The sequence below is a fragment of the Pteropus alecto genome, unplaced genomic scaffold (assembly GCF_000325575.1).
Source record: "Pteropus alecto unplaced genomic scaffold, ASM32557v1 scaffold131, whole genome shotgun sequence".
Classification (NCBI taxonomy): domain Eukaryota; kingdom Metazoa; phylum Chordata; class Mammalia; order Chiroptera; family Pteropodidae; genus Pteropus; species Pteropus alecto.
The window spans coordinates 6,875,214-6,901,147 of NW_006434709.1; the positions used below are offsets into that span (position 1 = coordinate 6,875,214).

The 25,934-nt window shown below is 33.6% G+C and overlaps 1 protein-coding gene and 2 pseudogenes across 5 annotated transcripts in view; 2 read left to right on the forward strand and 1 right to left on the reverse strand.

Annotated features, from left to right (window-relative positions):
- Nucleotides 1-25,934, forward strand: part of VPS54 (VPS54, GARP complex subunit) — a 90,102-nt gene that overhangs the window by 62,372 nt on the left and 1,796 nt on the right. For 4 of the 5 annotated variants that reach the window (XM_006909551.2, XM_006909553.2, XM_006909552.3 and 1 more), the window contains exons 13-22: nt 3,218-3,347; nt 3,954-4,135; nt 4,723-4,835; nt 8,653-8,716; nt 10,856-10,961; nt 12,068-12,155; nt 12,707-12,828; nt 12,935-13,015; nt 23,875-23,982; nt 25,019-25,113. In XM_006909551.2, the coding sequence (XP_006909613.1) occupies nt 3,218-3,347; nt 3,954-4,135; nt 4,723-4,835; nt 8,653-8,716; nt 10,856-10,961; nt 12,068-12,155; nt 12,707-12,828; nt 12,935-13,015; nt 23,875-23,982; nt 25,019-25,113 (1,089 nt within the window). Of the gene's footprint in view, nt 1-3,217; nt 3,348-3,953; nt 4,136-4,722; nt 4,836-8,652; nt 8,717-10,855; nt 10,962-11,440; nt 11,542-12,067; nt 12,156-12,706; nt 12,829-12,934; nt 13,016-23,874; nt 23,983-25,018; nt 25,114-25,934 lie in introns of those variants that run through there. The other variant, XR_003045653.1, reaches the window with a different exon arrangement.
- On the reverse strand, nt 6,348-6,466 carry LOC112477943 (annotated as a pseudogene).
- Nucleotides 14,538-14,656, forward strand: LOC112478127 (annotated as a pseudogene).

The following is a 25,934-nucleotide window of genomic DNA, read 5'->3' on the forward strand; positions in this document are numbered from 1 at the left end:
TAGACTCTATTTTGTTCACTTGTCTGCCTTTGTACCAGTATCATTAAGTAAAATTGTCTTAGTTACTATAGCTTGTTAATTAGACTCAATATGTGGTAGAATAATTTCTCCTACCTTTCTTCCAAGACTGGCTTGATAATTCTTGGTCTACTACAAATCCATTTAGATTTTGGATTTGTTAGTTCTCTGTTGCCTGCACATAGATTTGTTTATATTTTATTTATTTATTTTTTTTGAAGAGCACAATCCAGAATTTGTACTCATTATTTCCACCCACATCTTGGTGGCCAGAATATTATCACATGGCTATAACTAGCTGTAGGGGAGGCTTGAGAAATAATCTTTAGCTTTTTGACTACTTGCCAGCTAAAACTATTATTGTGGCAGAAAAGAGATAAGATATTGCAAGGTAACTAACACTCTGCCATACTATTTGAGATTCCTTTAAATCAGATGTGGTCTCATAGTTTATAGCCCTCCCTTACCACCTCCATTGTGGCTCACTTTAGATTTTGAAGCTTCTCTGGCTTTCCCCAATTATGTGCTCCCACAACATGATAACAGGTTCTATAGATGGTTCTTCCTATGTTTTATAGGCACATGTATGTCAGGGAACTACCCAGCTTAAAGGAGCAATAAATTAATTGAGTATATTTATAAGTGTGACTCTGACTAGTTGACTTTTACAAGGGCTCTGGCTATTCTTGTATCTGTTTTTTTTTTTCCCCCTCTTTAATTCCCCCCACCTCCCCACTTCCATCCTTGACCTATGGATGTTGTTGTTTCCTTTTAAGAACTGGATCTCTGAAGGCTGTCATCTCCTCCCACATGCTCGCGGCGCACACCCAGGGCCTTGCACCCCTGGCACACTTGGGAGGCCAGGCGCACCCGGGGTATGGTCCGTGGCTCCATCTGGGGCATGAACCCAGGACCTCCTGCATGTAAAGCAGACGTGCTAACCACTACACTATGGAGCCACCCTCTTGTATCTGGTGTTTTTGTAGTATTTAATTGTGTCATGGCTATAACACAAAAATGATGTCTGGCATTTTATCCTTGTTAGTGGTAGATTTTCTTTATTTTCTTAACATTGTCAAAATAATCTACAATTTTGTAAGTTTATTGCAATGCTGAAATGGGCACAAAAGAGTGAATAATTTCCCAAGCAGGAAATGGGAAAGGAAAAATAATGGAAAAGATTAGAAAGTTTTGTCGGGTTTTTTTAAAAAATGATTTATTTTAAATTGTTGGAAAAAATACATAAAATTTACCATCTTAACTATTTCTAAGTGTACAGTCTCGTAGTGGTAAATATATTCGCATTGTTGTGCAACCAGTCTCTAGAATTTTTTCATCTTGCGAAAGTGAAACTATCTAACAACCGCCCATTCTTCCTTCACCCATCTCCTGGCAACTACCCTTCTACTTTCTATCCCCACAATACTTGGACTACTCCAGGTACCTCATACAAGTGGAATCGTACAGTATTTGTCCTCTAGTGTCTGCTTATTTCACTTAGCATAATGTCTTCAAGGTTCAACCATGTTGTAGCATGTGTCAGAATTTCCTTCTAATTTAAGATTGAATAATATTCTATTGTATGTATAGACCACATTTTATTTATCTTTTCATCTGTTAGCAGACTCTTGGGTTGTTTCCATCTCTTGGTTATTTTGAATAGTGTTACTACTTGAACATGGGTGTGCAAATATCTCTTTGAGGTCCTGTTTTCAATTCATTTCTATATATACCCAGAAACGTTCACGAGGTTTTTTCCCTCAATAACATGAAAAAGATCCAATTAGACTTAAAAATTAAAAATCTTTTTAAAAAGCAGAATTACGGATAAATGATTTAAAAAAAAAATTTCCCAGCTTTTTGAATTGTCACCCTGCTTTTTAAAAGACATTAGTTTTTATTTGCTATTTTCTGTTTATATCTTTGTGAATTGGTAGCATTTTTCCTAGAGTTCCAAATTCTTTATCATCCTGTTACATGGGGATAAATTTTAGGCATCCTTTAGAAAATAAAATTTTATTTTAATAATAAATTTAAACTTTGAAATTTAAGCACAGTTTTGTGGGAGCTGGTATTGAAATAGCACTCAGCTGTCTATATAGAAGTAAATGTTGGAGTAAAGGAAGCTTAGTAGATGAGAAATAAAATTAGACTAATTCTGGATTCTAGTCCCAAACTATTTTAATCTTATAACCTTAGATAGGTCAGTTAAACTTTCGAAGATTCAGTGTCGTCATCTGTAAAGTAGATACTTATCTACCTGCCTCAAAGAGTGAGAACCAAACAAATTACCGTTTCTGAGAGTACTTTAAGAATATTAATCCTTCTATTATTTTAAAGCTTTAGTAAATTTAGTGATATTATCATTTCGAAGGCTAGCCAGAAATAACTTTAACACCTTAGCCCAGTTAGAATAGTGGTTTGTCTCTAATTAGTATATTTCAGAGCCTCTTTGTAATATCTTCGAAAATTATTTTAATTCAACCAAAAGGGAGAAAAATGATGCTAAAGCACTTAACTTGTTCTTATTGACACTAAAATGAATTATTGGCATGGAATCAGTGATTTTTATATATGCCCCAGGGGTAAAATGTATAAAAACTGAAAGTCTTAATTACATTTCTTTCTCAAAACTGGAAAAAAATGCATTACATCTTATAAATACTCCTATTCAACTATAAGTTTCTTGGCGGCAGTGATGTATTATATCCCTTCTAGTGCCAAGCACTTAAATACAGTAAATGCTCAGATAACGTTCAATTAAACTGAATGTTAGTTAACAATCATTCATAATTCTAACTAAAAAATGGCCCATTGGTCATGAAATAACATTCCTTCCTTCTTCCTCCTTCTACTGTGTCATCCAAAACACTTATGTAAAACCTACCACAGCTACCACCTTATACCTAACTAAAAATTTTTTTGCTATAGTTTTTGTAGCATTTCCAACCAGAGTCTGAACTAAGTATTAAAAACACTACAGCAGAAAGAAAAAATTATCCTTATATAAGATTAGGCTAAAATATATCTGTATTACCTGAGCTTGTTTAAGTGATGCTTCACCACAAAAAAATGTATTTGAGATATCACAGAATTTTTCCTCAAATGTGAAAAATTTTTGTTTTTTACGGATATGCCACCAATGTATAACAATGTGTTTACAACTTTTCCTGTCGTAATCTCTTTTTATCATTTATAGGGTGAACGAAGACATGAAATTAACTGACTTAGAGCTAGGAAAGCTGGCAAATACTATCCAGGAGTTAGTGTATAGTGCCTCAGATATATGCCATGATCGAGCTGTCAAATTTCTTATGTCAAGAGCAAAGGTTAGTTGTTTTGATAAAGCTTTAGCTATTTTATACATAGTGTAATTATTTTGGAGATCTGGATTCAGATCCTTGCTTATGTCCCTATGTTCCATATAATACATATTATATTTTTAACACTTGATAAACTTAACAGTACTGGTGTGGTTTATAAGGGAGATATTAAAATAATCCAGATAAAAGAAATAGGAAAACTTATTCAAGTATTCATTTCAAATAAATGATTAAAAGAGTTATTTTGAAATATAATACCTTAATAATTAATTTGAAATTAATAATGCTGTTACACGTGTGTGTGTGTATAACTAGCCAAGCAACGTATTTATAAAATTAGTTAAACTCCAATATTGTGAAATTTTTATAGAATGACCTGAATTTATTTGATCTGTATTATAAAGGGGTCAGAATAAAATTTGGACATCTTAAACTTTTTATGTTCAATTTCTGGGACTAAACTACTGGAAAATTTCATTAAAAATGATTTTCAAGAAATTTTTATGAATTAACATAATTACATGTCATAAAAATAGTATAATATTAACACTTGTTAAAATGAGTTGGTGTTATACTGAATGTCATGATTTTTATGTTATCTTTAAAATTTAGGATGGTTTTCTTGAGAAGCTAAATTCCACGGAATTCATAACACTTTCTAGATTAATGGAAACATTCATTTTAGACACTGAACAGATCTGTGGAAGAAAAAGCATGTCATTACTTGGAGCACTTCAGAGCCAAGCTAATAAATTTGTAAACAGGTTTCATGAAGAAAGAAAAACCAAACTCAGGTAGTATTGCCATGTCCATTCTGTTCTTAAATTTTTTTCCATTTCTTTACAAAACATAATTATATTTAAAAGAAGAAACTTAATTGATTTGCCAAACATACCCTTGACAAATTTTTTTCTTTTTAAATGCAGATTGTGGAATTAAAATCAAGTTTCTTGGCTTTCCAAAGTGGAGTTAGAATGTTTATTTCCATTAAAGTATCTTTCAGGAAGATCCTTAGTAGATAGCTTTTCCTTTCCCACTCGAAGTGAAGTTGATTATGTTTCAAGACTTTTCTTGGTTAGGCCAAGAGATATAAAAAGAGAACTATTTTCTGAAAGTATTCATACTATTTATGAATGATTTTAATTTATTTAAGTTTTATGTACTCACAATAGCTAATAGTCATTAATTACTGTTTAAAAATCAGTGCCTTGTATTGCATGAGTTCTATTTAAATTTAACTAAGATACATGTAGTCTTTATTATTATTAAAAGACATAACAAAAGTCTTATGTACTTAATCAGCTCTTTTTTTTTCCAAGCAAGGAAGATGGCATTGAAATATTATTAAAGTTTATCTTCCTTCATTTTTACTTTTGAATAGCCTCCTCTTAGACAATGAGCGCTGGAAGCAAGCTGATGTTCCTGCAGAATTTCAGGATCTTGTTGATTCTATATCAGATGGAAAGATTGCTTTACCTGAAAAAAAATCAGGGGGTATGTGTATTTTTTCTCACACTCTCTTCCAATTTTATATTGTTTGTTCTTTTTGTAGGAATGCTTAATATTTCTTTAATTGACAATACCTCTTTAAAGCATAGAACTAATTCTCCCAGTAAGTAGTTGACTGGAAAAGTATCCGTGGTAATTTATAATAATAGTTTCAGATATTTATTGAGTGTTAATCACATGCCAAACACTGGACCAGGTGCTCTGTATGCGTCACTCCAGTTTATCCTCTCAACAATCTATGATGAAGAAACTATTGTTACCTTGTTTAACAGTGAAGAAGTGAAAAAGCATGAGGCTTTGAAGGGTTAAGGAGTTTTGTACAAATGTGATAAGCTGAGATTTGAAACCAGCTTTGTATAATTTCATAGCTATGTTCTGAACCACTGTATCATATTGTTTAAGAGACATGTATTCATTCGTCGAACACTAGTAATCATCTATGTGTCAGATATTGGAACAGAGATAGCAGTTATTCTACTTGAAAAGGGCCAAGTCTAATAAAAAATATGCATTAGCAATCACATTAGACATAGTATATTAGCAAGATATAGTATGATATAAGAAAACCAGATGTAAAGAACCATAGAAAAAGAGAACTATGAAGGAGACTAAGAAAGGGCAAGGTAGGAAGATATCCAGAACACAGAAGTGAAAAAATTTGAGCTTCAAGAAGAGAATTGTCACTGGTATCAAATACCAGTTGGGTTTCATATGAAAGATTCACAATGGATGGGAAATATTTTTGTATACAAGTTAAAATGGAATTGTCATGTGATAATAATGTAAATTTATATACAACTCATCCTATAATACCAGATTTGAAACTTTGAAGTCTTTGAATATTTTTAATGGAGGAGGCGGTTGCATTTTCAAATTTTATGCATTTAATGAAATTTTAATATTTTTACATTGAAATGTTTTTAAGTCGTGTACTTCATATTTGTACAAAATGCAATTTCTACTTAAGAAATAGACTGAGTAAAATACAGTGATTACCAGTTTGACATGTAGGAGATCATTTGCAATCTTAGCAATTCAATAGAGTGATAGAGTCAGATTGTAGTTCAGGGCTAAGCAGCTGGAAAGGTGGGGAAGGATGGACAAGTACAGCCTACTTTTTCAGCAAGTTTGGCTGTGAAGGGAAAGTGAGTTACAAAGTGGCAGCTAGAGACATGAGAGAAATTTGAGGTTACCTAAATCCACTCAGGGAGTTGGGAGGAGTTTTAAGTTAGAAGCTGAATTATATTTTCATGTTTAACAAGAACAGGAAGAAGGTTATTTTAGGATAAGAGTGACAGTGTGGGGCAGGTCCCTGTAATCAAAAATAGAATTCAAGAGAAAGGCTATCTCTTCTACCACTGTGACAAGAGAGGCCTTAAAGACAAGTGTAAAGTAGATTAATTCACATATGGTAGAGAGAGGAATTGAGGGAATTAAGTAAAAATTTCTATTGTCGAGCGACCATTTTTTTTTTAATGTTTGTTCGTTTGTTTATTACACCTACAGCACCTGGTATTCCTAGGTGGTCTCCCATCCAACTACTAACCAGACCTGACCCTGCTTAGCTTCCGAGATCAGACAAGATCGGGCATGTTCAGGGTGGCATGGCCGTAGACTGTCTAGTGACCATTTTTAGTAGATAACAGTATTGGATGGTAGTCACAATTTTTTAAATTAACCATATGATATTAGCAAAGCAAAAGCATTCAAGTAGCAAAAACTGAAAGAAAAATAAAACACTGAAACACAGGTTTAAAATTGTAAGATTTATCACTCATACACTGTTTCAAGCTATATTTGATTGACTTTCCATTGTGTGAGATGTCATACTAGATGACTGACATGTTTTCTGTCCATAAACAGTCTTGTAATCCACTGTCATGCTTTTTTAATTAAACACAATGGTTTTTTAATTAAAAGGACATACAGTGATTGAATTAACTATGTGTTTTTCCTGCAAAGTGAACTATTTATTTTTCTTCCTTGTTGGAGGATACAGACCGTGGGAGGTTTCTCTACATACCCTGCTTCTATCCCAGTGTTTTCTTCTTTTCTTTTTTCCTCTGAGAGTAAAGAAAGTATATGCTATTTGAAGTCCATTAATATTTTACTAGTTCTTACCAAGTTGAGGATTCTTGGTTATTATTCATCAAACCATCCATTTATTGAGTTACTACCTACTTGGCTAGGGAGGGGGGATAGGGAAAGTTAATGGATAACCTTCATTTCCCCCATCCCTAGCCAAATAGGTAGTAACACAATAAATGGATAAGTTAGTATTGAGTGCTTACTTCATGCTAGACAGTTTGTTCTAAGCACTTTACATTGTTATCTCATTTATAGGTCCGTGAGCTAGACACTTAGTATTCCCATTTCACAAATATGAGAACTGAGGCCCAAAGAAGTTAAGCAACTTGACTAAGGTTACATAGCTAGGAGATGGTAGAACTGGGATCCAGATTCAGACAGACTGACTTTAGGGCTCTTTTTCTTAAGTGTATACTATGCCACTTCTCTGCAATGTAGAGAATTGGTTAAGATACAGCCCCTGTTATCAAAAAATTTAATTTGGCATACAGAGTAAATTGTGATTAGAAATTACATCACACTGAATTTCTTTGCTTGAAAGAAATGAAATAGACATTTAATGTGTTGACATAAGAATGTCCTAATCTGTAGAGAATTGTTTTGAGTTTAGTTGAGCCAAATTGAGGACATATGCTGGGAAGCAAGATTTCAAGTGCTTTGGGTAAATGACAGTTTTGCCATTGTTTTTACACATTTGGAATTAAGGGGGAAATGTAAGGTGGATTACATAAAGGTAAGAGAAAGCAGGGTACGAGGTAGTTAAGATTATGTGCTCTCTTGAGGGTAGTTAATCTTATAAGGGTCTGAAAAAGAGGCATTTCAAAGGTCTGTTAACCTAGATGCACAGAAACAATGGACAGGGCTTGCCTAAGGCAAAGTTAACCTTTTACTTGGGAAGTTGTAGGCCTGAGGCATGACTACGTACCATGACCTGCCTGATTAGGATTTTATGATCAGATTACCTGGTGAGGTTACTTTCAGTCACTGAACTTGTACATAGCCCCTTTTTCATTCACAAATGTCTTAGAGCCCATAGAGATCTTAAAGCTTAGGGAAGCATGATGACTTGCCCATGGTAATCTAATTAATTTGGCTGATTCAGGACAATATTCCAGTCCACCTTTCTTTTGGTCTCAGCATGCTGAATTTTGTTTTATAATGATAGGAAATATCACATGCTGAAAATAAAGTAACTTCTGGATTAAAATCTTGAAAAGTTAATATATAATCTATCCATTGAATATAGGAATTAACTTGTGTTTTAAGAAGTATAATAAAGAAAAGATCAGTTGAATTGTTAGTTCTGCTTTTCCAAACTAATAACATTTTTTCTTTACAACTTACCGATCATTTACCATGTGCCAGACCTAGAGGATAGACAGTTTATAATCATTATCTTTATATCATTAACGATAATCCTGAAAGATAGATATTGTTATCTATGTTTAATAGATACAGATATTGAGACTCAAAGAAGTTAATTAATTGGCAGTACTGGAACTCAAATTCAAATCTCTCAGATTTCAAACCCATTATACTTTATATACTCTGTGCCAAATCGCTTCCTAAGAAGTTGATATTTATTTTCAGAAATTAGACAGTTTCAGGCCCTAAATAGTAACTATCTTCTTCATTTTCCTAGTTTAAATTTTTTCTGCAATATTTTGTTTCATCTTTTACCTATGTCTCTCTTGTTTATTTTTTTACTCCCTAGCTACAGAAGAAAGGAAACCAGCTGAAGTTCTTATTGTCGAGGGACAACAATATGCTGTTGTTGGGTGAGTGACACATTTTTCTTTAATAGTTGAGTCAATTATCTAAAACATAGGTTTTCTCATTCCCCCTTGATGCGACTTGGAAATTTTAGGTTAACAATTTAAAACCCTACAAAGAATTTAAAGGAAATTTTACAGATTCTTTTTTATTTTCTATATTTTGTAGTGTTCTGTATTCATTAGGGAATACAGTGGCTCAGCAAAAAAGGGCTTATTGATTTTTCAGTGTAACAAGAAATCTAGAGTTACATGGTCCAAGGGTGGTATAGTGTCTCCATGATATTCTTAGTGTCTCAAGCTCTTTCTTTTTTTGTGCAGCTTTTTTTTAGGGTATAGTATATAGCATAATAGTTGAAGCTGTGGGCTCTGAAGTCAGACTGCTTAGGTTTGAATCCCAGGGTCTCTGTACTCTTTGTGACTTGGGCAAATTATTCGATTTGCCTCAGTTCTCTTATTTGTAGAACAAAATGTGGAAAATAGTACTGTACTTAGAATTACTGCAAAAATTAAGCAGGTAATTTATATAAAGCATTTAGCACCTAATATGAAGTTGATAGTTGGTAGTTGTTTCCATTATCATTATTTGTCACTAGGTCTTTTCCTCTTTTACCAATTCAGTATTCCAAAATCAAGCTAATTAAGAAAAATATCAATTCCAGTGTGGTTTGTCTAGTGCAACATGCCTTTTATTAAATGAGTAATTAAAATATCTTCATATTATTTAACAGCACTTCATGGGTTAAGTATTTTCATATATACGATCTCATTTGATCTCTACAACTTTGTCGTGAAATAGACATTTCAAGGATTATTGTTCCCTTTGAACTGTTAGCAGAATTGAAGTTTCGAGGATTAAATGGTTAATAAAAAATGACCCAAATAAAGTCATAATTAAAATCAAGGTCTAGCTCCCAATATCTAGACTAAAATTCTTTTTCACTCTTCTTCTTTGTTTCTCGACAGTGTATAAGTATTTTTTTTTTGTTTTTTGTTTTGTTTTGAAATAGACATCCCTTCCAGGGAGAATGGATGATTTTCTCCTTGTGACTCTACTTGCCTCTATCATGGCACTTTTCACAGTATATTAGAATTATTTATTTATGTATATATCTCCCTGGTTAGACTCTAAGTTCCTCAAAGGTAGGAATCATATCTTACCATTTTAATTTTTCTTGGCACCCAATAAGTAGTCAAAAAATATGTATAGAATTGATGCTTTTTCTCAATCTCTATTACCACAAACTCAAAAGTACCTCGTTGTAGTCTAACACTTTCATTTATTTTCTCCAGTACAGTTCTTTTCTGTTTCTGGTAGGGCAATGCTTTTTATAGTAATCTCATCCCTTCCATATAAAGGCTAGACACTATCTTTCTTAAATTTCTACTTCCTAATATCCTTCAGACTTTTATAAAACATTATTTTACACAGATCACTCATTTCTGAGCATCTCATTGAACTTATATATCCTAAATGAATGCCTCTTTTCCCCTTAATTTCAGTCATATTTAACCTCAGTAATTCTCTTTTCAACTTATGATATGTCCTGCTAATGAGCTGATGACTTTCTCATCTTTGTAGAACTTTTTGTGACTGTCAACGTAAGAAATGTCCAAACCTGTAGAAGATTTTTGTAAGAGTTTATTTGAGCAAAACTGACAACATTCTGAAGTTTTGCAGCTTCTTTTATGCATTTGAAATTATAGGAAACATCAGGAAGATTACATAGAGATGGGGGAAAGCAAGTCAGGGATTGGATTAAAGTTAACAAGATTATGTGCTCTCTTGAGGGTGGTTAGTGTTTCTTAATTGGCCAGGGAATGAGATATACCTGCTTTATAAAAGAGACTTAATATGGATGCCACACAGAGAGCTGTGTGCTCACAGCACAAACTTAAGGAGGTACTTATTTTCAGTGTTATATAAGTGCTGACCCTGTAAGTGAATGACCTTGAAATTGAATGCCTCCTTAATTTTGCACCCTAGGAATCTCTCTTGTTTCCCCCTAGTTTTTACTCTGCTGCCCTTGTAGGTAAAACACATAATTTAGCAGTTACCAAGATCAGTGTTGATTTTTATATACCAAATTAGTTTGATTTTTTTTTGTTTTGACTGCCTACTGAGTCATCTTTCTTTTCTTATAGAACTGTATTGCTGTTGATAAGAATTATCCTTGAATATTGCCAGTGTGTGGATAATATTCCATCTATTACTACTGACATGCTTACTCGTCTGTCAGATTTATTGAAGGTGGGTATGATTTTACTACATTATGGAAACAAAGTTAGAAGAAGTAATTCTCTAGGGCAGGGGTCCCCAACCCCCAGGCCGCAGACCGATATCCAGTCCATGGCCTGTCAGGAAATGGGCTGTATAGTAGGAGGTAAGCAGCGGTTGAGGGAGCAAAGCTTCATCTGTATATGCAGCTGCTCTCCTGGGCCTCAGCTCTACCTCAGATCATCAGGCATTAGATTCTCATAGGATCACCAGTCCCTGATGCCAAAAAGGTTGGGGACCACTGCTTTAGGGTGTGACTAATTTTCCAACTCAAAGACATTTCAAGGTTAAGTTATCTTTAACACATTAATTTTGTGACATTTGATAGTGGTCAAATCACATGTTACTGGAAGAAGGCTGCCTTCTTCCTTCTCACTCTGCATTTAGTGATTCCTCATTACACCCATAGAGTTGTTAATGACATTGGAGACAGGAGATGATTTGTTCGTTAGGTGCTGAACATGACTGAGGCCACTTAGGTCAAAAAACCTGGACTGGTTTCAAATGTGCATGGAAGGAATTCACTGAACTTTACAAAATTCATCTCACTAAGGTTAGAGATTTTTCTTAAATCATTCTTTCAGAACCATTGATGTAAAATAAAAATGTGATAATTTTATTCAGCCATTTCATATTAACAGATATTTTTAACTGCTAACATAAAAAGAAGGTTTCATTTTTTTCAAATATCTATAATCCATCAATTAATTCTTTCCCCCAATTGAATTGTCATGTTTCAGTTGGAAAGATTTTGTTATCCTTTTAAAAATAGGACTGTCCAGTAAGAATGACTAAAGAAAAGACTGAACAGTTTTGTGAATGCAAAGTTAATTTCTAAACAACTGATTTTTAGCATTTCTCAACTTTTTTTCCTACCAGACTGTAAATATTTGTTATCATTTAGGAACACACACACACCCTTTTTCTCATTACATAAATAGATCCTAATTGTTCCAGTAGAAAATTCATTTGATCCTCGAATAAGAGGAAAGAGGAATGTATTTTTAGAACTGTTAACACATTGCCTGCATACAATAAATAATTTTCAATAGATGATTTTTTTCTCCTTCTTTTGTTAGTACTTCAATTCAAGAAGTTGCCAGTTAGTTCTTGGAGCTGGTGCACTGCAAGTTGTTGGACTAAAAACAATAACTACAAAAAATTTGGGTATGGATTCTTGAATTTAATTCACATGCTGAAGTGTTATGATGTCAGTATACTCGTGTTTTTGTATATCTGATGTTTTTGTGATTCTAACCAAAGGCTCGGAGTAGCAAATGCTATTTCGCTCTTTTATGTATTGCCATAATAGAAAAACTAATTTCTGAGGAAATGTTATGAGGAATTTTCAGTCTAACAAGTATAAGTTATTTGAAAGTTGTACCACTGTGGAAAATGTTAAGATGTAATGTGTATGGAATACTGTGGGTGAAAGGTATCTGAATGTCAGAAGAGAATCAGTTGTGTCATTAGCTTCCTCGTGCCAGTAATACAACTTGAGTACATTTGGAAAATCAGCATTTTCATTACATTATTCAGTATCAAATAATTTTCTTAAACAAAATGAAACATGTTGCTTTTTGCCACTCTGTTCTTCATTTATGAAATGAACTGGGGTCTTATAAAATTAATTGACATTTTTTACTTAATTTATGTCCTTAAAGTCAACAATATCCTTTTTTGTTTCTCCATGATATATCTACCACCTGGGTCTTCAGCTCTTTCTTCACGCTGTTTGCAGTTAATCGTACACTACATTCCTGTAATCCGGGCTCATTTTGAAGCTCGACTGCAGCCTAAGCAGTATAGCATGCTTAGGCATTTTGATCATATCACTAAGGTACTTTTCCATATGTTCTCTACTGAATTTGCATAAATTTAATTCCTTGATTAAGAATGTTTTAGACGTACCCAAGGGCTTTAAAATATGTTATTTCTCATTACAGGACTACCATGACCACATAGCTGAAATATCAGCTAAGCTTGTAGCGATAATGGATAGCTTATTCGACAAGCTGTTATCTAAGGTAATGATTTATAGGAATTATTAGGCTTTGCTTAAAGGCATTGTGACTTTTCATAGTTGTCTAACAAATCAAATTCTTCAGGTTTATAAAAAACTCAGTAAAATCTTCAGATTCCCAAATAATTTATATGCATCCCTAAAGCAGGGGTCCCCAACCCCTGGGCCACAGACCAGACTGGGCAGTAGATGAGCAGCTGGCAAGTAAGGGAAGTAGATGAGCAGCTGGCAAGTAAGGGAAGCTTCATCTGTATTTGCAGCTGCTCCCCAGTGCTAGCATTATTGCCTCATATTATCAGGCATTAGATTCTCACAGGAGCACTGGTGCCTGGTGCCAGAAAGTTGGGGACCACTGGACCAAAACAATTATATTTGTGATTTTCTGAATAAAAAAGAATTCTTACAGAAGTTATTTTATATTAGTTGCAGTGACAAATATGTACCCTCTTCAAAACAGATTTTAGTCTTAAAGACTTTTTGAGGAATAGAATTGAGAGAACAAAGATAAAGATAGAGAAAAAAGTGCACCTGTCTCTCAATTTCTGTGGATTATCTGTTCCATGCATCTTTTTTTAATGTAGAAGGAAACTGCATAAAAAGAGTCCACAAGTACAAAAAATACTCAAGAAATAGGCCAACATAAGTCATAAAAATATTTATTTCACATATTTTCACACAAAAAAATGCTAATAAAAATTCAGAAAAACCAAAATTTTATTTGCTGTTGGTGTCTATACTGTAATCTAAAGCAATCAACCTCTCTTTTTAATTGGCACAAAGTCACCATCTTTATCGCTTGAAATATTTGGAAGTACTACTTTGATTTCACTATTTATGTTTATGTTTTTGGATGATCTTTTTCCAACCCCATCTTTTGCTAAGTTTTCATAAATTCTTCGATATTCACTGCAACATTTTTAAAATCTTTTTGAAATTTTAATACTTGTTGGATGTTTGGATCAGCATCTAGAATTGCAGTTTCCAGTTTTTTGGCCACTTGAAGAGCTTTGTAAATATTTGTTGCAGCGAATGAAACTGGTTCAAGGTCATTGCCGTATTCATCGGCAGCATGGGCTTCAGATATTAAGTGAATTAGTTCATCATCAGTTAATTTGTTATCAACTAGTAATTTGTTAATATTCACATTCAAATTGTGAGAGCCTTCTTCTTGAAATTTATTTAATAAATTAATAATGCCAGTTAATCCTTCTTCATCATTGGAACCATATTCCCTGGTATAACTACTTCTGGCCATATTGCTTTCCAGCTCGCATTTAAAATTGATGGCTTTATAGCACTCAAAGCAATATTCTTGATACAACTTAAAATTGTGTATTTATTCCAGGCTTCTGTAAGTGATTCATTATTTCCAAATTTATTAAAAATATCATTAAAACTCCATTTAATATAATTAATCTTAAAGGTAGATATAATGCCTTGATCTAAAGGTTAGATCTAAAGGAAGTTGTATTTGGTGACAAATATACAAATTTCATATTTGGATGTTCTAAATTGTGTGGATGTATGTCTATGGCCATGCCACCCTGAATGTTCTCCATCTTGTCTGATCTCGGAAGCTAAGCAGGGTCGGGCCTGGTTAGTACTTGGATGGGAGACCACCTAGGAATACCAGGTGCTGTAGGCATTAAAAAAAAAAAAAAGTGTGGATGACCAGGTGTATTATCTAAAAGTATAAGTATTTTAAAAGGAAGACATTTTTCCTTCATGTAATTTTTAGCTTCTATGGCAAAATATTTGTAAAACCAATCCTGAAAAACATCAGTAGTTGCCCATACTTTTTAATTTGCCATCCAATGAAAGAGAAGATCATTAACAATTGTTTATTAGTATTAGTTCTTTGTACGTTGCTGAGTTAAGCTATTATTTTTTAGAAAGAGTAATCACCAATAATGGAAATGAAATAACTGTGTAAAATGAGACCATGTAAATGGAAACTGCGTATAAAAAGTCTGCATAAATGGGGTGAGGGGGGGTGGTGGTGAATATTTACCATGTGTAAAAAACTTGCACAAAAAAATACCAAGTAAATCGAGGAACAAGTATAAATAAATTTTTTGTGTGAAAAAATATGTTACTTTAAAAGTGAAGAGTATGAGGTGCTCTATTATTTCTTTCATAGATAGTTTTAGTTTTCGTTTCTTGTTTGCTTCTCATTCTTAGTATGTCATTAAAAGAAGCAGTGTTTTCCAAAGAATTCTCAATTACACAGGGATGATATCTTTAGGAAAATGTCACTTAATCAGCCCTGTCCCTTACTCTTCCCTTTCCCTAAGTTGTTCAACACATGTCTGAGGGAAAAAGCAGAAATTTCATAACTTGAAAGTTTGAAAGTTTACTTAGTTTATACTTTTTGCCCAAGAGCGTATTTAGAGTAATTAATCCTATAAAGTATGTCACTTTGATGTGCTTTTCCTCCTACTTGCATTCTTCAGATTTTGAGATGGTAGGAGCAACAGGCACATAAAAATCATAAAAGGGCAAGATAAAGTGGTGCCCATTCACACACATATACATGCGCCTAAACCTTTGATGTTGACAGTGAGAAAGGAGTGCTCGGGTATAAAAGATTGCATTTGTTTAATACCTTTCAAATGTTTTGGTCACAGGACCCTTTTATACTCTTAAAAATAATCGAGGACCCCGAAGAACTTTCTGTTTATGCAAATTGTACCTATCAGTACATACCATATTAGAAATTAAAACTAAGAAAAATTTAAAATACAAGAATACACACATTTCCTGAGCCTTCAGAATGACATCATCACAAGACATCTAAAAATCTTCATTATTCAATTATGAGAGAATGAGAGTTGAAAAGATAACATCTTAGCATTATTACGAAAATGGTTTTTACCTTACATATGCCTTGAAAGAGTCTCTGACTCTCAAGTGTCCCCTGACCACACTTTAAGAACCTCTGGTGTAGTTTCTAGATAACATAGATGTTTTATGCTTCTCTTTTAAGAAGCTTAAGAATTTTTTTTTTTTAATTAAGGTTAAGGAATTTATAGTTTTGTGGATACATACCTATATTATGCCTGTTAAATTAGCTTCTAGTTTTGTATGGAGGAAATTATTGTGTAGAAATTCTCTATTTTCTTTATGATTGCCAAGTGCAAGCTAAATTCCAAAGCAGTTCTGTTCTACCAGTTTCCTTTTTGGTACGTGACATTCTTTTGTGTACCAAAGTCAATAAATAATGCATTGTGACTACCCTCAAGAAGTTTACTGTCTAATAAGGGAGAGGACTATAAACACCAACAATGCAGAGTAAGGTAAATGATAAATAGTGAAATGTTTTAAATAAATAGTAATAAGCTGTGGAATATAATGAAGCGAAACCAAAAATGTACCAGTTCTCTTAAAACCTTGACTTTATTCCATCATTTTGGTCATCTAGAGTTTTTGAACAAGAATTGGGACTGTGGCTAGACTTTTTCCTATGACAACTCATTATTTATTTATTTCAAAGAAAAATAAAGATGATTATTTAATGAGCTCATTATTTCTCACGTATATTTAATAGTCATTAACATTGGTTTTTTTGCTAAAATATTTTATAAATTTGAGGCATTATGGTATTTTATCTCTAAATACTTAAGTATATATTTCTAAAAACTAAGGACTCGTGCTTATATAATCACTCTACCATATCACATCTAACAAAATTAACAGTAATTCCTTAATATCATCTAATACCTATTTCTATTTGAAATTTACTGTTGTCCCAAAATGTCCTATTACAATAACTTGTTTGAACAAAGATATCTAGATGGTCTACACATTGCATTTAGTAATTATGTCTCTTAAGTCTTTTATAAACTTCATACACACCCCCTCATCATATTTTGTTGTTTTTTTTTCTTTTCAAGAATGTGCCTAGACTATAGCAGCTTAGTATATTCTCTACTACCTTCCCCATGATGACTTCTCCTGTTATCCTGACATATTGTGTTCTCCCCTTATTAAGAAGTATCTCTTTGCCACTCACTGCCCTATTTGCTTTTTTTTTTTTTTCTTTTAATGGGTTGCCCAGGAGTTTGGCCCTGTTTTTAATTCATACCAAAATAATAAGCAGTGGTTGGTTTGGGTTAGCCTCTCAGTTTTTAGCTTTTCATTTTCTTATCTGAAAATTTAACACGAAATAAAGGATAACACAATAATATAATATAGGTCAATTCGAAGAAGCTAGTAAGGTTACCATTGCTTGTATAGAATGAAACATTAACATTGAATTGTGTTACTGGCTAGACTAATGTCCTAGCCACCATTTATTCATTCATTCAGTAAGTTAAATTGTGCTAGGTAACAAGGATGCACAAGGGTGAAGTAGCCTACTATTTTGTTCTCAAATAGTAAATGTTTTTAGATATTTATCTAATAGGAAAAGTATATCGATAATTATAACAGGAGGTAGACTATGTCAAGTGTCAGAGGTAAGGAATTGATTTAGTGTTATTGGTTCTTTTAATGCTTTGGAAGAGATGGTCACCAGCTATGGAGAGAGATCTGGGAAAGCTTAATGGATGAGGCATGCTTTTAAAGTTTTGCTTTTAAAGATAGATAAGATTAAGGCAAATAAAGTTTAGATGTAGAGGTACTCTGAGGTAATAGCTTGAGCAGACATGTTGGTAGGAATCATAAGAAAGAAGTTTATTGTTAGGGTTTTAGAGTTGGGTAGACCTAAATTCAAATTATGTGTTTGTCACATATTGGCCATTGAAAGACCTTGGGCAAATTATTAATCTCTTTATGCCTTAGTTTCTGCTCTCTAAATGGGGATTCTGATAGAGTCTCAGAGTTGCAGTGAGGATGAATGAGATAGTATATGTGGAGTACTTTTCTTTTATCATGTATCTGACTATAGCAAGTTCCAGTAAATGTTGACTGCTAATGCTTTTGCTATTATTGTTAATAATAACAAAGGTAAGCATGCCATTTAGCTAATGATTAGGGTGGGTGAACTGAGGAGTGGGAGATATGTTGGAAAGATAGTGAAGAACTTTACCAGTGGAAAGCTAAGCAATTTAAGTCAGGTTTATGGAGGTATAAATGACATTCAGTAAAATTCACTCTTTGTAAGTATATAGTTTGATTTTAACAAATGTGTATAGTAGTGGAACTACCACAATCAAAATATAGAACAGTTCCATCACTATTAAATATTCCCTTGGATACTTTTGCAGTCAGTCCTCTTCCCACATCCCCAAACTTTGACAGCCACTTATCTGATTTTCATTCCTATAGTTATGCCCTTTCCAGAATGTCTTATAAATGGAATTATACAGAATACAGTCTGTTGTCCCATATTCCTTTCATTTAACATAATCTTTTTAAAATTCATGGATATTATATCATGTATTAACAGTGGCTTGTTCCTTTTTATTATGGAGTAGTATCCATTGTTTGGATGTACCACTATTTGTTTATCCATTCATCAATTGATAAGCCTTTGAGTTGTCTCCAGTTTTTGGCTGTTATGAATAATGCTGCTCTAAACATTCATGTGCACATCTTTGTGTGGGCATGTGTTTTCATTTATTTTGTGTAAATACCTTGGAATAGATTGATGATTGTATAGAAATGTAAAACTTACAATAACTTTATAAAGAATTGCCAAATTATTTTCCAAAGTGACTATATCATTTTGTCTTCCTTCTTGTGATGAATAAGAGTTCTAGGTGCTCTTCATCCTCAGCAGCATTTAATATTGTCTGTTTTTTAATGTTAGTCCTCTAATAGGTCTGTGTGAAGTGAGAGCTCACTGTGGTTTTAATTTATGTAATAACCAATATGACGAACATCTTTTCATATGTTAGTTTGCCATCCATATTTTCCTTTGGTAAAGTGTTCGAATTTTTCGCTCATTTTAAAAAATTGTGGTTTTTCTCTTCTTATTACCCTGGATACAAATCCTTTATCAAATATGTGTTCTGTAAGTATTTTCTCCCAGTCCATGGCTTATATTTTCATTTTCTTAACAGTGTCTTACAGAGAACAGTTTTTAATTTTGATGAACTTCAGTTTATCATTTTTTCTTTTATTGTTCATGTTTCTTGTCTTAGCCTAAGAAATTTTTGTATAACTCAAAATTGACATTTTCCAGTACTTTCTTTTAGAAGTTTTATTGTTTCAGATTTTATATATAAGTCTATCATCCATTTCTAGTTGATTTTGCTTATACAGTTGACCTTTGAATAATGTGGGGGGAGCGGTGAGGGGAGCCCATCCCCCTATGCAGTTGAAAATCCACATGTAACTTCTGACTCTGCAAAAATTTAACTACGGTTGGCTCTCCGCATCTGTGATTCCTAACTGTGGATCAAATAGGCTGACCCTTGAACAACACAGGATTTTAAAAATACACATATAAGTGGACCTGCTCAGTTCACACCTGTGTTGTTCAAGGTTCAACTTTAGTGCAAAGTATGAGTCAATATTCCTTTTTTTTTAATAGTTCTAGCACCTTTTCTTGAAAAGACTATCTTTTCTTTGTTGGCACCTTTGCTGAAAATCAATGGACTGTTTTTGTGTGAGTCTACTTTTGGACTCTGTTCCATTGACCTTTATGTCTTTCTTTACACTAATAACACACTGTCTTAATTATTATAGCATTATTGTAAGTCTTTAAATCAGGTAATGTGAGTTCCTGGATGTGGAATCTTCTCAGTGTTCTCATTCCTCCTCCATGTGTAGCCCACCTCTGCTTTGAGTGGTATAGGATCCTGGACTTAAGGTGTTTTTCTTTCTTCCCTCTGGAAGAGATGTTTTGTTTCTACTCCTCACACAGTGGCTCCAGGGATGGGAGTTTGCTGCCTCTTCTTAGTGACTTAAGGTTTTTGCTTTTTATAAGAGAAGGGTTCCAGGAAGTGAGTGGCATTTGTTCTTTTCTCTAGTGGCAGCCACCTCCTGCTTGCCTGTGTTACTGAGTAACCCTCTGTGGTCTCCTGCCTTGACCCCAATGTTGTTTATAAGTACCTGCTGAAGGCCCTTCTGAGTGCAAACTCCCCTTATGGGTAGAGTTCTCACTTACTCTAAACATATCCTGGTTCACATTTGGCCTTTGAGAATTTATTGAAATGTTATTTTCTTCTTATTTGCTTCTATGTGGTCACCTTTCTTTCCTATGCACTGCCAAAATGAGATAGTTCCTGTGTCTCGTCTGACTTCAGAGGGCCTTGTCACTTTTTGGGTTTCCATGACCTCTGTTCTCTGATGGGTTTAAGAAAAGTTATGATTTTATAAACTATTGTACTTTTTTTCCTGTGGGTAGTGTAGTAGCAACATACCCTTGTAGCTTTCTAAATTTTAAACAGAAGCAAAACCCAAAAGTTTTTAAACTAATAGATCATATGATTAGAATTGCAATTTAGAAAGATTAATCAGATAGTATATAGAATGAATTTGAGGTGATATGGCATGTCCTCTATTTGGAATACTTTTACTTAATTTTTTTCCTTTGAAGACTCAGCAGCTCAGTTGTGCTGCTCAGGAAGCCATCTCTGTCTGTTACTGCCTAAATGTCTTTCACCCATGTTTCTGTAGCATGCAATGTCCACTTTCAGGAACACCAACTAGCTTTTAGACAGTTCTCCAAAGGGACTCTCTCTGATTCATCTTTGTACCCTCCAGCTAGCAGAGTATCTGACCCATTCATTCAAGCATACACATACACATACATATGTATATACCTGTGAACGTATATATACACATATGTGTACATATACACATCTGATAAAATATTTTTTCAGAGCTTACTATGTGCCAGGTAGTTTTAGTAAATGTTTGTTGAACTGATATCTGGACTTGTGAAAATGCTACAACATTTTTTCAGGTGAGAAGTATTGAACGCCTCACCTAGAGTGGTATTTCTCAACTGAGACAATTTTGTCCCCCAAAGGACATTCAGAAATGTTGGGAAAATTTTTGGTTGTCACTTTTTAGGGTAGTGGGATGATATGGTAACTAGTGAGTAGAGGCCAAAGATGCTGCTGAACATCCTACAATACACAGGCAGCCCCTATAACAAAGAATTATATAGCTCAAAATGTCAGTAGTGTAGAGAAAGGTTGAGGAACTCTGATCTAATGTGCTAACTAATGTGCAAAATAATTTGAAAGTACATTTGATGGGACTTAGTCACTGATTCAATACAAGGAAACGAGGAAAAGGAGTTGGAGATTTCAAGTCTGTGTGACCAGGATGTTATAATACCAGCAGTTGTAATTGAAATGAGTAAGAAGAGCAGGTTTGGGAAAATTCATGGTCAGCTTAGTTATGGAATGGAACATCTAGAAAATGTGTGACTTAAACTCAGTAAAGTGGTTCAGGATTAGAGATATATTAGGAGTCGTGAGATTGATTAGAGAGAAAAGAGGGGAAGAAAAAGGGACATTGATGTTGAAGAAGCTTTGCACTTAAGGCAGGAGACAGAAGAAAAGGAAGTTTAGGAGAGGAAACAGGAAAACATTGTCCTACATGAAGATAGTGTTTCAAGTGTGAGGGTGTGCGAAATACTGCAGAACAATGAGGAAGGGGAACTAGAAGAGTTACTAAATTTGGAAGTTAGGACATCTTTAGTGATTTTTTGTAGAGAAATGTCAGAAGATTGTTAGTAGTAGGGGAAGGTGGTTTGGGTGCTGGCAAGAACCAAATTTTAAGAGATGAGAATAAAGTACTACAATATCAAGTTTAGGTGACTGAAAAAATGTGATGATGAAGGTAAGATGGAAAGAATAGTATCTATAGGGAAAGCAGGGGTGATGGAAGGTTTTGGGGGTTATACTAGTTTCTTAGGGCTGCCATAACAAATTACTACACAGTGACTTAAAACAACAGAAATTTATTCTCTCGTAGTTCTCGTAATCCTAAATCAAAGCATTGCCAGACTATGCTCCCTCTGAAGGCTCTAAGTGAAGAATCCTTCTCTGCATCGTTCTACTTTTCAGTGCTTGCTGTCAATTGTTGGCATTAAATTATAGATGCATCACTCCAGTCACTGTCTTCATGTGGCCATCTTCCATGTGTGTGTGTCTGTGTCTGAATTTCACTCTCTTTTTATAAAGACACCAGTCAGTGGATTTAATCATGAAGTTCCAAGTGGACATGAATTTTGGGGAAATACTATTCAATCCAGTACAGGGGGATAGTTAAGATTAAGGGGATGTTACCATAATGAGATAACACTTGATGCTCACTGGGATAGCTAAAATAAAAAAGACAGTAACAAAAAGTATAAAGTAACAAAAAAATAAAAAAGACAGTGTTGGTGAGGATATGGAGAAATTGCAACCCTCATATACTATGGGGTGGGATTGTAAAGTGGTACAGCCACTTTGGGAAACATTCTGGCATTTCCTGAAAAGGTTAAACATAGGGTTGCCATACGACCCAGTAATTCCACTTCTTAGGTGTATACCCAAGAGAATTGAAACAGTTTGTCTATACAAAAACCTGTATTTTCATAGCATGATTATTCATAATAGCCAAAAAGTGGAAATAACCCAAACATCCATCTGTTGATAATTGGATAAACTATGGTATGTTCATACAATGGAATATCATGCAGGCATAAAAAGGACGAAGTACTGATGATACATGTTACAACATGGATGGACCTTGAAAGCATTATGCTAATTGAAGAAGCCAGTCACAAAAAGCCACATATTGTGTGATTCCATTTATTGAGTTTAGTGGTTGCCAGGGCCAATGGGAGTGGGGAAAAGAATCACACTAATGATATGGGGTTTCTACTTGGGGTGATGAAAATGTTCTGAAATTAGCGGTGATGATTGTTTAACCATGAGTTTACTAAAAACCAGTTAATTATACATTTTAAAAGGGTAAATTTTATGGTATGTGAATTATGCCTTATAGCTATTATTAACAAAAAAATAAGGGGATATTTGATATATTTTTAGGGTCAAAAGAGAAAAATCTTTGGGTGGTTACAACTTTGCTTATCTTGGTCCAGGCACATGGTGACTTCTGCATGGTCCTGCTATAGCAGTTTATTGGAGCTCATCATTTTAATGAACTCTATAAGATTAGTACATCTAAAATATAATTATTTAGCCCATATTTGTCTTGTGAATAAAAATGGCATATAATTTAAGTTGTGAATTTTAAAATATGGGCCAAAAGATGATTATCTATATTGTACCAGTATGTTTTTCCAGATGTAAGAATAGTAAAATAAATTTACCTAAAATTTTCAATATAGATCATTGTGGAAAATGTCTTCCCTTAACCTTAGGGTAAATATGATTACTATATTGGTCCACCTACAAAAGAAAAAGAACATTTTAATTTTACCAGAGTTATATTGATTTCAGAGATGATTATATTGACACATTCTTAAAAATCATGTTTAAAAAATAATCTGTTAGAGGGCCTACTGTAATGATTCATTATTGTGTATTGAGCTAGATTAGTAACTAACATTTTTTGAGTACTTACTTTGTATCAGGTACTGTTTAGTGTTTCTATGAGCCATCTTTTAAAGTCTTCTCACAGAAAGCCCTTTGAGATACAGAAATAAAGTAACTTGTCCAATGTCATATAGCTAAGAACTGTTAAGAACTGGGATTTGAACCCAAGCATCTATCTTCAGGAAAGCAGCCTATGTTCTTAGCCACAAGGTTATGCTGGCTCTCTCAAAGTAGATTAGAATGTTTAATGAAAAGTTCTTGAGATTTGCATAAGTAGCTCAGATCACAATTGAAGTGTGAGCTTGAGCACTCTATCAGAGTTAGACATATAGGGGCAGAAAACACTTAGGGAACACTCGGGACAGTATGCAGTCCAGAGGATATGAACATAATTCTCATTTTTCCCTGCCAGTATGAGGTGAAAGCTCCCGTTCCTTCTGCCTGTTTCAGGAATATTTGTAAGCAAATGGCAAAAATGCACGAAGCTATATTTGATCTCCTTCCAGAAGAACAAACACAAGTAAGTAGCAATTCTAAAACTTTTTAATATAATATATACTATGCATGTAGAATTGGAATGTTTTATACATTTTGGCACAATGAAACTTAGTTCATATTCTAATATGATTATTTTTTCCAGTTATATTGACTTAGGGAACATGGATAAAATTTTCTGATTTCAAAGTGCCCTTACTCTGACAGGTCAGAGCAATAATAGTTTTGCTATGTGGTCAGCAATTCTAAAAAGCAGATATTCCATTTGTCCATTGAGTATCAGAGTTGTCAGATTCTATTTACGTCATTCATTACATTATTAATGTGAAAATCAGAGTTGGCATTTATCAATGAATATAAATTATGTTATTGACTGTGATTATAATCCAATTTGGATAGGGGAGGAATTAATGATAGAATAATGAGATGGCATATAAAGTAACTCGATCAATATGCCTTATCATTAATATTTATTAGATCAGCTTAAGTGATCTGTAATAGGCACAACCAGGAAAAATAACAAATTGGGAATATGTTATTCCACAAAACTGTTTCCATAGATTAAAATTGTATATAATTTTAGGTCAGGTATTTCCCAAAGAAGTATTGGGCCATTACATCAACAAGTCTGTCTGCAGGAGCAATAAAATGCTTTCAAGTAATTTTACCAGTTTAGGAGGCTGAAGGTATCTTTGCCTCTACCATTGAGACTTTTTTGCTTTTTCTATCAAGTTCCTAGTTAATATATTACAGAATTCTCCATTTTTAAAGTTCTTTTTATCTGTCATGGTTGATCCCACTTACATATCTCAGAGGACTTTAAAGATACAGAAAGGCAAGGATAAACCATATCACTAAAAGACGTACTGCTGAAAGGGGGAAAAAGAGCTTTTAACTAAGGACAAAAAAACTGTATCGAAATAGCAATAAAATACTTACAAAGGAGTATTTTAAAAGTATATGCCAAAACAAAGGTTTAAAATTTTTTTTCTGATTTGATATTGATAAGATACTTATGTCTTCTTTCAGTAGAGCTTTAAGAAACTTTATTTTTTTTCCAGATGTTATTTTTAAGAATTAATGCAAGTTACAAACTCCACTTGAAAAAGCAGTTATCTCATTTAAATGTGATAAACGATGGAGGACCTCAAAATGGGTATGTTTTCAACGTATTTTTACCACATACTCACATATTGAATTGCTTTATGAGTTTTTATTCATTGTGCTGTCCCTTTCCACTAGAATCATGCTGGGGCCCCAAAACTGTAAAATCAGCAAGCTTTTCCTTTTTTCCTTCTCTGTGGAGATGATATTTATCTGTCTGTCTGTCTGTGTTAGTGTTTTATAAATGGTCAATTACTTAACTGTCCTTGATATGTGGTACCTCCTTAGGTTACCCAGTAGTCTTCCCCTCTTCAGATAGTATTAAAGTTCTACTTGGTAGCTGTGTCACCATGAGAAAGTCACAACTTCTGTGCCATATTTATAAAATGAGAAGGATAAAATCTACCTAATTCCTTTACAGCGTTACAAAAAATAAGTGTATATGTGCATATTTTATTGTAAGCTGTTGAACAAATTCTATGTGTTTTTGGTGAAACTCTGTAGTGTATAAAACAGAATTTAGAATAAGAAAATGGGTTAAGTTTTGTCACTAGCTATGTAACTTTGGGCAGATCATTTACCTACTATGAGCCTTAATTTTCTTAGATTTGAAAATAATGATGATGATAAAGTTCTGTCACAAGATTTTTGTAAAGAGCAATATAGATAGATATGGTGGAAAAATTATACAAAATGCAAAGCAATGATCATCATGTAGTTATACTTTGATTTCCTTAGTGTGTTATCTGGTCCATGGACTTTTTAGGAATATTCCCTCTTTAAAGGGGTTTCAGGCTTAAATTTCAAACTTACAGGAACAAATGAAAAAATGTATTTTTTTGGGAGTCAGAAGTTAGCATTGTCTTGTCCTTA